Genomic DNA, 14,814 nt, shown 5'->3' with positions numbered 1-14,814 from the left:
AGTGACAGACCGAGCAGGACATCTAGGCACTGGTAACATCTGCTGCTGGAAATAACTGGACTTCAGGTGCATAAACATATCGAAGGAAACAGAATCTTATCGCGTTATTAATCACAAATAAGGTGAACAACATGGACATAGTTTTTAAAAGCTCAGTGGTGTCCCACAGAAAGGTTTCCCACACAATGGGTTACTTTTGAATTTCTGAATTTTTAAAACACATTTAAATAATATCTTTTTTTCCATACCAAATTTGACAATTTTTTTCTTTGAGTGATTATAATTTCAAGGGCATTTTATTGTTTCTTTGTATTATCTTCCATATTTGGCAACACAAATGCCACAAATCTCTCACACCCACTTGCTTTTGGATTCAAAAAGCACAAACAGAGTTGAGTCAACTCAGTGAACATCTTGGATGATCGTCCTCCTCCATCCTGTTGTTTCACATCTACGTCATTTACTCCTCGGCCTCTCACTTTTGCACCCACACGGCTCCATTCGGTGATATTCTCGTTGATTACAACCAAAAGGCGTGAACAGTGATCTTGTTATTAATCTGCACGTGTGCTTCTCTGCCTTTTTCTTTTTTTTCTCTCTCTCCCTCTCTTGTCTTCCAGTGCACTCCCATCGTCGGTCACGGATTTGTTTTGGACAAATACAAGTGCCAGTGCAGGAGAGGATTTTTCCATCCGAGCCGAGTGGCGCTCAATGGCTTTAAAAGTAGGTTACAAATCCCTCTGTAATATAAAAACGCACATTGCAGTGAGCTGTCAGATCAAAACTTTGGATCTTTCAAAGCAAGCTTTTGGGACTTAAGAAAAAAAAAATGAAAAATTGTTTTCAGCTGACAGTCACATATTGTGTTTGAAATTCTTGTTCCAGCTTTGAATGGGTATCCCGGGGCTTTTGAGGTTATGAAACCTCAAGTTCCAGTGAAAGGATTTTGACTGTTGTTATTGTAGAAATGTCTACTATGTTTCTATTGAGAGAGCGAGTGAGAGCCACAGGTGGCATTTGAATCACAGACCTGTTGGATCACTTGTTAGCGGTGTGGGAAGAGAACACACCTCGGTGGAATAAATTAGAATAGAAGGATTAGTCACACTTATTTTACCGCTTGCCATTGTTTCCTGCTGATTCATTTTGAAACCAAGATGCTCTGCAAGGATCCTTAATATATACAATCTGTTGTCACAGTTCATAATCGTGTAATTAAAAGGAAGGGTCTGTATGTGAGAATTAGTAAATTCCCTCATTAGGGAATTTTCTAAATTCAAGGTAACAACTACGCGTCGTCATTAGAGGCTGGAACAGTTGGCAGGGTTATTAATCTCAAACGAGGAAACACATTAGCTACCGAAAACAATGAGCAGCGTTCACAACACTCAACAGGCGGCAGACAAAACCTCGGCAGGATTCATGATGCGAGCATGTAAACATAAACACAAAAACTCAGAATCACAATACAGGATTACACACAGTAAAATCTGTATCAGTCCATTAAAGGACCAATGCAGACACGCACGCACGCACGCACGCACGCACGCACGCACGCACGCACGCACGCACGCACGCACGCACGCACGCACGCACGCACGCACGCACGCACGCACGCACGCACACACACCAAAATGAAACCACATTGTTTAAGTGTTTTTGTTTCAAAAACTTTTTATGTTTACATGGTGATGTTTTCAAAACGACGTCTGTTGAAACAAAAACAGCAGTAACACTGACAACGATGTAGTTAGCATGCCAGGCCTTGGGCTCTTGGTTGTTTTTGTAATGAAACGTGCATGCTGAGAATAGAAACCCTTCGACCTGAATTTGAACCCTAATGTTCTTGCTGTGAAGCAACAGTTACTCAAAATCGTTCCAAGCGCCAATACAAACGTTATATCTATACGTTTGTCCGTTTCTACAGACTCAAAGGCAACATACGCAGTGGTTTCAAGCCCCTTTCAGTGGTATAGTTAACAGTTTAACATCTATAGTAACTTGGCTGTTGGAAACCGCAAGCAACCGGCAGATTGGATTTGATAGTCATAGATAATAACACACTGGTTGCCCTGTCAAAATGTTGATGTATGAATAGGTCTGAGTGGTGGTGGTTTTAAAACACCTCTGCTTGTATGATGTAACTTTGTCTCTACATGAGAGCCAAATGGGCCTCTGTGTGATTCCTCCTCCTTTCTCTCTGTTGATACGTGACCTCCTCTGCCTGCTCCTCTTCTATAATTACTCCTGCCAACATTTCTACATATGTGATGCTCTTTCTGCCAGCACAATTGAACTCTGTTGTGCAAGGTTTACTTTAATGATGACGATGAGATCCAACACAAGATGTTTTTGAGGATTTCATTATCGGGATGGTCAGAGGAGCAAAATCATTCTGATGAAAAATCGGTTTCATAAGAGAAGCTTAGAGAATGAAGGTGAAATTATGTGTATTTATAACACTGCGAAATCAGAAGGTGGGAGTGAGCAGAGAAGCTTCTGGAGATTATTCTCTCGATACATCTAACGACAGAAAAGAGACAAAATAAGAACACCATTTGATCATATTTTGGAACCATCCACACAATGCATGCAATTAGTTTCATTGGTGCACCAAAACACCTTTACATTCATTATTAATGAGGTTGGACCAAAGAGAAGGAAGCAACAGAGCTGATAACTTGCAGGATGGTTATATCTGTAAAAACACATGGTTCACCTACAAAATGTGATACTTTGACATGTAACTCAAGGTTAGATGTTAATCCTTTGCTCTCGTAGGGATTATTTGAATGCATCCTGAATTGCCTGGAAAATGGCTGACTTCATTGCACATGTTAGAAAAACAAAACCGATCACAACTAATTTTTTTTTTTTTGGAAGATATTAATTACAGTCATTTGCATATAACTTCAATATGTGCAGGAACTTGGTTAAGGAAAAAGTTCTAATTCTAATGTTCTGCTTTCTTCCATATTCATGATTTTTTCGGTTACAGACACTTTAAACCTGTATGTGTGCACCCGGCTTGGCTTCAAATCTTTTTCTTTTTTTTCTACCGATGCTCTACTTTTCACCTTTTGAGATTTTCAAGTATATCCTTAACTTTAGCTCCGTGATCGTGCTTTGGATCTGAAAGTCTGTTTTCTGGCACCTTGACTGAAAGCCCTGCAGCGTCCTCGGGCAGAAAGCTTGGCCCTGATGAGCAAGATAATCAGGCAACAGCGGTGGTTTCCATCTATGACTCCAACAATACAGCACCCCAGGGGGGTTGATATGCTAAGCTGTAGCGTTATTATAATGCAGCGTGATGAGGCCTGTCATCAAAAGGCTCCGATTGTGAAGAGATTCATCTTCCGGAGCCCATACAGGCCACCTCATTAAAACTCAGGAGGGCTCAGGTGGGGTTGTGGTTACGTGTGACCCTGATTTCCTCCTTGGAACATTTCAAAAAAACAAATCAAGCTTTAAATAATGAGACTGCAAAAGAAATCGTTCTCCAGCAACAGGCAGGCCTGAATGGAAATCAGAAAATGGTTATAACGAATGAAAATCAATATGCACATATACAGTATGAGCATACATTATTTGACAGTGTTTCTGGGGTTCAGGAGCACTAAAGAAGCTTGACTAACTCTCCTGTGAGAAAAAGTAACTCTGAAAGCCAGGCAGGAAAGATTAGAGGTAATGGTGTGACGCCAAATAACAGAATAGACACATGAAAACATACAAAACCACAGTTGTCTTGAACATCATTAATTTCGCCTCACTGAAAAGCTCTAAACTGCAATTATTTAGCCTCTTGAGGATCACTGACGTTACTTTAATGGTCTGGAAGGCAGAGAGTGTGATCACAAACAGAGAGGCGCAGTATCACTGTGAACATCTGGCCTCACACAGGAAATGTGAGAACCGAACAGGGAAATGACAACTTCAGTGGGGTTTCTTCAACCCCGCTTTCCTTCATCGTGACTATGATTTGTTCCAAGCACAGGTAACACAGTATGACCAGGGTTCTCATTTTCCCGCTCAGCCACGTGTCGCCCGACTGGAATAGTTTCCGTTATAAGATAACCGGGACTCAGTCAAATGTGGATGAATCAGACAAGCTTCTTGCAGTCAGAAGAATGTCCATAAATCAGTTTTTAAAAGGGACTCTTTTTTTTTTTTTTTTTTTTTTTTTTACCAGTGGGGAATTTATTGTGTCTAAAACCATTGGGTGAAAAGACATTACATTTCTTGTTATGATACTTTCGGTTTACAAATAGGAGACATGTAGTGCTCTGCGGACTAATTGTGCAGTGCAGGATATTGGATCGATCCAGTTGTGTTAAAAAGCCAGGTACTTTGCATGGTTTAACAGTTAAAAAATAAAATGGGGATGTTAAAAATGTGCACATTTCTTTTTTCATTTTTACTTCATTGTGCATTACAAGGGCCCGTTTGGCTGCTCCTTTTTAAATTGGTCACTACTGCCACTTGCAGAGCAGCGAGTTTATGTTTTTAAGGTGGATGATCTTGTATCAGCAGTCGGGATTCAAACCATGGTCCCTCCCACTCGAGGTCAAAACCTAATCAGCAGGGAAGATGATTGTATGCATGATGTACTATAATGTGGTCTGAAACACTGCTGCAGAAGAAAAAAGCAGATGATCACTTTAAAGCATATGCATACGCCATAATTTGAATATGGATGGGAACACAGGAAAAGTTAAAACCAGTGACTCCAAGCAAGCCAGAAAAGATAAACAGCTTCTCTGAAATTCACAGCAATAATGACAAAACAGTCACCTCCCTTGCTTTCTTTTTCTGAATCCTTAAACACAGAGAAACAAATAAAAATGCTAATAAAACCACTTAATTTTATTCCCTAAACCAGTGACTGAAAGACTGCTGGATGAATGCGTCCACATCCCCCTTTAAACTGACCAGTAAATTTATGCTGAAGTGGAGTGTTGGTTATTGCGGCACATTCTCTTCCTATCCTGCGCTGCCAAGGCACAGAGCAACTCCTGCACCGTGTTAGCATAGTTTATCAGCTCTGGGACTTACACAGGCATTACATGCTTATCAAACATCATTTTCTGGAGGAGCTGCATTGTGGGTATGTGGTGAAAATGAAGGATTTAAATTACAGATTGACTCCAAATCCCACCACAGCAGCAACATTGCATGGGTGAGAAATATATTTTTACTGGAATCCTTACAGGTAATTGATTCAATTCAAGGCAGCTTGTCATGCAAATTGTCAACAGTCTCAGCAGGGGTGGGAATGTTTACCTGGGAGTCAATTAAACAAGACACGTCAGACGATGTCACCTGTTCACATGACAATAGTTGACAATAGAGAGCAGCGTGACAATATTTCACCTGTTTTTCCTTCACTATTTCCTCATCTGCCCAATTAAAGGCTATACTTTTTGATGTTTCAACTCCATTAATTGAGCAATTAATTAGAAGTTGCATGACAGTTAAATGCAAACGTATTACATTGATGATCCTAAAACTGTTCTATAAATCAGATCTGAGACACTCTTAATGGTGCACTATGTGCAGCATCTTTATGCAGGTTAAAACACCTAAAAAATAATCTAATAGAATTAAGCAACATGCGTGTGGTAGGTCTGAAAGCATAAGTCTATGTTAACAGCAAGTGTCCTCACATCCTCAGGCAAGGAGCAAGGCTCTCACAGGGATGAGACCTCCGACATATCCAGTAAGTGTTTGCCATGCCGTGAAGGCTGCCCCTTCTGCCGGGACGACACGCCCTGCCTGGTGCAGGAGGACGGCGCCCTGCGGCTCGCTGTGGCCTCCTTCCAGGGCCTGTGCATGGTGCTGGACCTGGCGAGCATGGTGGTGGTGTACCACTTCAGGAGAAACAAGGTGAGCGAGGCGGGGATCGCTGGGGGAGGGTGACGGGAGCAGAATACATTTAATAGTTATTATGAAGTAGGAAGTGTCTTGATTTGATGTCTTTCTTTAATGTATGCATCAACAGCACATCAGCAATATGAACATCATCTATTAAGTCAATCTAAGCTCTCTCATTGTGGAGCTAATCCCACCCCACTTATCCTATTAGTGGATGAACAATGACATGAGTGATTGAAAATAAAAAACCTTGATCACTACCTATTTGTGGCCAATAATGTAGTACATTTTAAATGTTTCAATGTAATGAATCACATAATCATTAAATATGTCATTCCTAAGTTATGTTCTTTAGATCTTCTTTTCGTTTGTTGTTTTGGATTTTTGTTTGTAAATTGCACATATTTTAAGTTATTCCAAAAGAATTTACAGTATAGTCATAAATAGCCTATTCCTTTTCTTGGTTATATAAAGTACGGTAAACTGCATTTCGATGGTGTTTGTTTTTTACATGCGTTCAACTATAGACATAAATAGCCTCTACAGCTTCTGTGATTTTATATGTATTTAAAGTGACGACACACTTTTAATTGAATACTATCTCTTCTAGGAGCTAAATAAAGATGATCCACTTCATTTTATGAGCTTTCATCGTTTAATTTTCTCTAAAACACATAATCAAGGTTTTGAGTGTGTTCCCTCAAATCTGAAATCTCACCGTTTCCCAGAAAAGTTGTTGCATATTAGGGCCTCTGACAGAGAAATTAACGAAATAAATATGTGATGCTTGCAGTGTAGGATAATTACAACCAGTCCTCAGGCAAACTTGAGTTAAATCTTTCCTGCTGAGCTATTTATAGACATTTGTCAGATTCTCCCACATTACTTCAGTTCACAAGAAAAATCCCCGGAGAAACGTGCATTTACATCAAGAAAAAAAAAAGAAAAGAAAATTCTCTATGTAGATAATTAAGTGCTACCCAGAAAAGTTCTGCTGTCACTTTGTGTTTCAGAGAATATCCCAAATATATGTTGAATTACTCTTTTGTTTATTTGCTTTGTAAGAGGCATTGGTTTGTTATTTTCCTAGAATGGCACGCAAGAAGGCGCTCCAGCTCATTTTGAGAATTACTAAGAACAAACAGTGACGTCAACGTCACCACAACAAGATTTGAAAATCAAATTACAGCAGCCCCAGAGGACAATGAGACAAACGAGAGAGCTACTGCCATCATTTAGGAAAACACGACACGAATCCAGAACAAACATGTTTAAACAGCAGCAACATTACTGACACTTCAGCATGCTCGTCAGGATTAGTTCCTCATTAATAATCTGTGTTGCTGCTGAAACTAACTGCTATTTGATCTTCTATCTTATCTCATAACAACAGACAAGTTTCTTTTCATTTTTTTTATTTTAGGACCCTTTGGCACATAAATCCATAAATAATTATCCTCTCACTATCACTGATTGATGAGATGTCTGTTTTTCTTCCCTTGTGCACAGAGAATCCGCACGTCTGGGCTCATTCTGCTTGAAGCCATCTTGTTTGGGGCGTTACTTCTCTACTTCCCTGTAAGTGTCTGCTGTGATCTCATGTGACACCCCCAATTTCATCATGTGTCGATTACTGCTTCCGTTTGTTTGTTTTTCACACTCAGAAATGTTTTTCCTGCCAAACAAGACTCCATATGATCAACTATGCTTATGCCGTTAGTGATCATGGAGCTATAAAAAGAACATATGTGTCGTTTCTAATACACAATTTTGATCATTTAGATGAACGCCAACGACATACAACTTCAATTCAACCAATTAAGCAGTTACTAGTAAAAACAACAAACAAACTTTATCTAAACCGTTAAAATCTTTCTTTTATACTGCTTTGTCCATCTCAGGGTCACGGCCTATTCATGGTGAGACAATTTTATACTTTACCAAAACAGGGAAAATGGAGGTTAAAAAAAAAGAAAAGACTTATTGTTAATGTCAATTAGTGTTTCATTCATTAAAACTTTGTTCCAATACAACTTAAATTAGGGAAGAGAGATAATGAAGACAGATGAAGATGTTTTAACCATCGAATAAGTGCTAACTAAGAATACTTGCATTTTTAAATGAGATTTATTGATTATCATTTTAACTGTGACCACCTTGGCCATCCTGTTGGTGTGTGCTTTATACAATGTATGCCTATTGCTTTTTAATATTTAGAAACAGCATATTTCATTTAAGATTATTTAGAATGTTTTGTTTTTTCTTTTAAGACACTTTTTTCTCCCAAGAATAAAGAAAATGATAAAGATTGAAGTAAAACATACTACTTCTTTAAGAGGAGCAACTCTATAGTAAGATGATAAGGTTTTCTGAGGCCTTCGTTATTTTTTAATTTGCTTGTAAAATTATAGAAACTAAAGTTACACTTTAAATTATGTCTTATTCGAATAGATTAAGGAAAAATGAGAGGTATGACAATGTTATGGAAATGTCTCCAATTTATTGACTAGCTGTATAAGACCTTAAAACTTCATATTTTCAAAAAAAGTTTTTGCAATTTCATCATGTTTGTCAAAAATGTTGTGGATTCTTAAACTTTGTTTCTTCTTTTTTTTTGCATTAAATCTGCTATAAGATATGAAACCGACCCAACACCTAATGTTGGCAAAAAATGATTTCTGAAAACTTTCAACGGGTATTTTCACCCCTGACTCTAGTTCGTATTTGATTCAAACGTTGCGTCAGTATTTAGTTTGAAGTTCAGAAAAATGGACGATCAATAAACCATAAGAGCTCGTTACTGTTCTAGCACAGTCGTCCTGATCATTGTCTGGACTACGACAAAGAGCTGGAATCACAGTTGACGTGTCGCAGAGTACAAGCAACTCCTATTCTGAGTGTGTCATCGCGAGTCTTTGTGTCTGTAAGTGTGAGTGGGTCCACGTGGGCGGGCGCCGATGCGCAGTGTATATATGTGTGTTTACACTTGTGCACTCGGCCCACGGTGCACCTGGAGTGCTGCGTCAGAAGCCCCGTCTTCAGAGGGGAAACAGATGGAAAGAAACCTGCGCGCCATGTTAACAGGGAGATCTGATGCAGTCTGGGAATTGACTCCCTTCAAATACTTGCACAGACGGCCAACCATGAGCCACTGCTCCTCACGAACACAAAGCCTGTTGGCTGGCCATTTGCGGAGATGGAGGTGTGTGTGTGTGTGTGTGTGGGGGGGGGGGGGGGGGGGGCTGTTTTGGGGGTAAATCTGTTGGGAAGAAAGAGACAGAGCGTGTTTGACTCGCAGGATTAAGGTTTTCTTCATCTGCTAAAATTTTCAGGAAGGTTACGATAACTCAGATATTGATATTCGGTATTTACCCCAATTGTTGATTTTGCTGCAGGAGATAAAGTGCCGCATGCTGATAGGTCTTTCATGATGTCACCACACCTTGCTTCATCTCGCCTCCATCCATCCTCCCCCCCCCCCAAGTTTACCCAAAGGATCGCTCCAGCACCAGAAATAGCCCCTCAAAAATGTCCTGCCACTCTCCCACGTTCACACACACTTGGATGGAGAGTCTCACCCTCCCTTTGCACCTCTATTTGTCCATCTTTTTTTTTCTACATTTCTTGGTGCTTTCCTCCTCATCTCTGGCTTTTTTCTCTTTCTTTTTACAGCCCCCTCTCCCCTCATGTTTTCCTTTCAGTTCCTCCTCTGCATGTTCTCTCTCAGTCTCACCTTTGTGTCTGTCTCCTTTCCCGCAGTCTTTACGTTTGTTGCTGCTGCTGCTCGCAGTTTTTTTTTTTTTTTTTTTTTTTTAGTTTTTTTTTTTTTTCATCTCCTTGCCACCATCACAAGCCTTCTCAGCTGCAGCTGCTCCGCTCTGGTGCGCAATGCATTTTTAAACAGTCCATCAAGTTCTTGCACAAGTTGTTTTAAAAATACTTCTGCTGATTAATTGATGGAGGAGGCATGGGAGACTGGACGCAAAGCAAGAGAGCCACTTTCTCTTCTGCGCAATATCAAAACGTGGCATTTCATTGTGGGCTTAAAGTCCATACAGGCAAGTCATGCAGAATGGGTGCGATGCCATTTGCATCCGCCCATATTCTGTGTGTTTCTGTGTGTCTGTGTAGGCAGAATGTGGGGGGGGGATGATGTGTGTGACTCTCACGTTTTCTGTGCTTGAATTTGCATTTCTGCATTCATGTGCAGCATGTGGGTGTAAGAAGCAGCCTGGCCTACTTTTTACCGCTTGTTTTCGGAGCGGTGATATTTTGTTTTTTGGCCTATCATGCAGACCAGGGAAGACTGTGAAGACTGGATGCTGGTTCAGGAGGCAAAGAGATGAAGGCGCCTTGTAGGAAGCCCATCCTGGAGGCAGGTTAGCGTGAGAGTGAGGAGAAGGCGCAGAAGATTGGAAAGAAAGACAGAGGGGAAATAATTGGTTTTTGAATGAACATGGGTTGCCTTTACTCCCTCTCTATCTGTTCACAGCATGTTTATTTCATTCGACAATAGCAGCTCCTCCCATGAACAGAACTGCATTTTGTTTTGTGAAGAAAAACTTTAAACGAACCTTAGACGAAAGAAAAAAAAAAAAAAAAAGATCTTCATCATTTGAGGAACTCTTTCAGAAAAAGAAAAGTGGCTTCGAGGTGCCTTATACCTGGAAGAATGAGAGTACAAAGAGCCTAATCAATGCAAACAGAAGCTATTTAGTTCTAATTTCTCTAGACAATTAAACTGTGAACCGGCTGCTACTCATAATAATATTATTATTGTAGCATGTTGGGAAACTTTGGCACGTTTTTCTGTAGACTTAATTCCATATTCTCTATTCCTCTTTTGAGGAGTAAAAGCGCCTACAGACTGGGTTCTTTACAGTCGTCGCAGTCTTGTAAGGTTACTAGCAGCACAACGACTGTACATTGTGTCACCTGTGTTTATACGCAGCACTTAGTTTGGTGTTCTACTGAGCATAAAGCCAGACCTGGACTGGAACAGGGGACCTGTGCGTTGATTGCCACAATTTTATCTCCCATGAAGGCTGCAAACTGTTGTTTTTGTGTCATTTTGTGCTTTATTAGTGGCTGTGGCCTGTAGAAGCCTTCACACTGTGAGGCGTTTCCACATTTCTGACACTGTTAGAGGATTTTCTCGGGGCTGTCTGTGGTCACGCGACTGTGACACCCCTTTCTGCGAACCCCCTCTCACTGTACGATTTTTAACCCAGAATCGAAGACACGATTGCTCGTCATTCATCCAAGAAAGCCAAGATTCCTCGGTGTGTGTCGGCTTTAAAGTGGGAATATTGAGACCCCTTTTCGTGTCTGTGTCTTCGGAGCATAGAGAGGCAGTGACAGCTGGGTCTAATAAGCTCTGTTAAAAAGAAGAAAGAAAAACATCCGCAAACACCTCTGTTCACAGGTATGACTGATATGTGCCGCAATTCCCCAACTTCCCGGCAATGCAGCGCAGCTACAGCACAGGAAGCCACAGATTTATTCATAGGATGGATCAAGAGCTGAAAGAATAGTTGAACCAAACAATGAACAAACAAAAGATGTATACAGTTGTGGTGAAAAACATTTAAAACAACACCACAATGTGGATAAATTCTAATTTGCTTTGGAATCAGACAACATAAACACATTTCTGGACTTTATTAGAAGATATTTCCTGTGTTGCCCCACATCTTAGGTCTTTAAATCTTTTTTTGAATCACTTCACTGCTTTTCTTTTTCCCACAGCTTTGGCCTCCATGACAGATCATCTTCCATGTTGCAGTTTTCTTATCTCTTTTTTTTTTTTGTGCTAAATTCAAACGTATTTGCTGTAACACTCCAGTATGTTCCATAACTTTCTTAAACATCAAGTGCAGCCCTGTGATATTACACCGGATTGTGTGCATCTGGGGGCTCACAGAAACTAACTATATTGTCTCCAACAGGATCTCAAAGCATGCTACGCCCATTCCAATGCTCTTTGCATGTGATGTCACTCAGAGTGTTATTTTTACCTGATCAGCTGCCAAATGCACACAATTTATATTTGCGTTGGCGTGCAATTTCCTACAGGATCAAAGTGAATAAGGCCCTTCATCTGCATGAGGATTGGTTTCATCTCATAGTAGTTCAGATCATTCAAATGGTGTGTGAATGTGTGTGTGAATGGGTGAATGTGGTGAACCATATAAAGCGCTTTGGGTGCGGCTCACGCAGAAGAAAGGCGCAATTTTAGTGAAGTCCATTTACCATTTACCATTATTCACTAATGGACATTGCCGGCTACTGTAGCTGCTCGATCGAGACCTCGATCATTGGGGGACTGGAGTGAAAGGCACATTTAGGCAGGTTTTTGATGCTATTTTCGGATTGTGAAGGCAGCTGGAATACTCTGAGAAGACTTTCTTGTTATTGCAGATATTAGACTTTCTAGTTGTGAGGCAACAGCGTTAACCACTGCACCACCACGCCATCCAATTGTTATCTGAATCCTGAATATTAGATTATAATTCATCCCTTTAATTTTTTTTTTTTTCCAGTGAAACAGCTTGTGGTATTAATGTTGTGATTACCATTAAGATATCTTTTTTGTCTCACTCGAACACTAAGTGTCTTTGTTTGAAATATCAACGGAGTAATTTGAGATGACACGCCGTCTTTCATTTAATACACACTTGTCTGTCTCACGCCTACTTGGTAACTTATCAGATCCTGGGCTGCAGCATTAAAAAGGAACAGCTGTTCTTGGCTGTAAAATGGACCTGGCTCCCCACACACTCTCATGACCAGCATACCAATAGCAGACTTGGCACTGTGAGGTTGTGACGAGGGTGGCGGATTGAGGGAAACTGTTACTGCTGTGCTCTGTGTGTCACGGTCTTAATCAGGAGGTGTGAGAAATGTCTTTGTACCCGAGCTGAGCTGAGAGTGGACAGCCTGAAGGATGGAAACAGGGACGTGTTGGCTGTGTACCTGCACTCTTCCACGTTGGGTGCAATCTATTGTTTTGGTTTTGTATTATTAAATAGAACATTCAATGAGAAATCTCAATATACAGTCGTGTTTTTGAAAAGGCAGACAAGTTCACCACTATGCTTGGATCTGCTATGATCCATCTGCTGGTTACACTTTTTAACCTCAAACTCACTGTATAGCTGCATAAGATGTTGCCGGATTTTATATTTTCATCATCTTCTTCATCATGTCTTTTGGATTTCTGTATGTGATATCAAGCTTACTCTGTGATTCATTTAATCCAAATGCCACATAAGTCTCCTTTTTTCCTTCAGCGCATCTCATAGCCAGACTGTTACAGCCTCGGGGCTGGCTGGTTGCCTGGCTGAGTTTTCCACAGATGTTCTGCTTCTTTCCTGAAAAGAAAGATGAGGTTACAGGTGCTGTGGTTACTTAAGCTTAATTACTCCGCCGTCTCTTGAATGCCAAGGCTTTGTGAGAGCAGGGATAAATCGTATTCCTCCCAGATCCTTAACGACACATTCATTATGATCCATTTGAGGTTAAGTGGAAAGAGGAGGAAACTCTGATCTTCAGTTGCTGATCAGTTTGAGGCAAATAACAAAGAGGGTGCCTCCTGCAAAAGTCTTTTTATTCCTCAAAAACCTGCCATGAGCGAGACACATTTTGTCATTTTGCTGTACATTTTGCAAATTTCACAGCCTGCTTTTGTGATTCTTGCAGTGAAAAAAAATCCTGCAATTTCTAACATGTATTTGTAAATTTTGGTTAAGCCATGCACGGGTGAAAAACACTGCGTTAGGAGAATATAATTTAAAGTAAACCATGAACCTATCTAGCTTGGAATTTGTTAATCTAAATGTTTTCATTTAACTTTTATTTGTATAATTCACGATTTACATTTTGTTTAATCTGTTTGTTTTTGGGTGGTTTTTTTTTTTTTTTTACATCAGTTTAAGTGTTTTTGTTGTATTTGGTTTAATTGTCTTCTTAAATTATTTTTAATCAAAGTTTATGTTCTTTTCCCATTCTTATATTTTCTGTTTCCTTCTTCTCCCTGGCTGACTTTTCATCACTTATCTGTTACTATGTGCAGGACTTTGAATCTGCATGACGAGTGTAATTTAAAGTGACTGACCGGCTGATTGAATGAGTAATGAACTGATTATGATTCTTCAAAAATCATTTCCTAAACATATACTGCACAAAAAACACTGCAAATGATTTTTGTGTAATTAGTCTAAAGGCATAAAATCCAATAATGCTGTAAAATTTCCGAGACATTTTCAAATTTTTTTGCCCTGACTCACATTATTTGATAATTTTCTGGTTTTCCAAGTTCATTTTCTGGTGCTTTGGACTTAAGAGTTGTGATCCCCCACGATGTTGCACAAACTGAAAAACAATATGAAAATGTTTCACGTGGCCTTTTTACAGTTACTCTATGCAGCAGAGCAAAGCATTTCACCAGAGTGTAATTCTATCTGTTATCTGTTATAATGCAATTAATGACTTACATGCATGGCATCCTTCATTAAAGTTTGGGGGGGAATGTGTAAAATCACATATTTCTGCTCAATTAAGGGATTAGATTGCATTTGTATGAATGATTACAACTGCAAAATTGTGTTTTAAATGTTTCTGTAAGTGTTTGCTGTCCTGTGTAGATCATCATCAATTTCAGGATTTGCGGAGCTGATATTGTCTTTCAAATGAAGTTACACGCATGAGAGTTTATTTAGTGTCATGGTCAACCTGCCACACATCTTTCAGAGTCATGTGGATCTTATTTAAAACAGTCAGAGTTTCCCTGTTAGGTTTCTGCTCACTTTGTAGTGCACACAAATTAGTGCAATTCTCCAGATCAGACAATTGAAATCTGAAACAATTTTAAACTCATTACTGTGAAAAGAGCTGGAAGAGGTGATAGTGAAATATTCTGAGACTTATAAAAAACAAAGCACA

General features: G+C 39.8%; 1 protein-coding gene across 1 annotated transcript in view; it reads left to right on the top strand.

Moving 5' to 3' along the window:
* The window catches only part of LOC308108274 (metabotropic glycine receptor-like), a 66,355-nt gene that overhangs the window by 28,264 nt on the left and 23,277 nt on the right, over positions 1-14,814 (top strand). The window contains exons 3-5 of the mRNA XM_080461103.1: positions 621-723; positions 5,672-5,883; positions 7,381-7,449. Coding sequence (XP_080317229.1) covers positions 621-723; positions 5,672-5,883; positions 7,381-7,449 — 384 coding nt within the window. The remainder of the gene's footprint in view (positions 1-620; positions 724-5,671; positions 5,884-7,380; positions 7,450-14,814) is intronic.

The sequence above is a fragment of the Lipophrys pholis genome (assembly GCF_963383615.2).
Source record: "Lipophrys pholis genome assembly, chromosome: 1".
Classification (NCBI taxonomy): domain Eukaryota; kingdom Metazoa; phylum Chordata; class Actinopteri; order Blenniiformes; family Blenniidae; genus Lipophrys; species Lipophrys pholis.
This window is presented reverse-complemented; position numbering and strand designations above follow the sequence as displayed.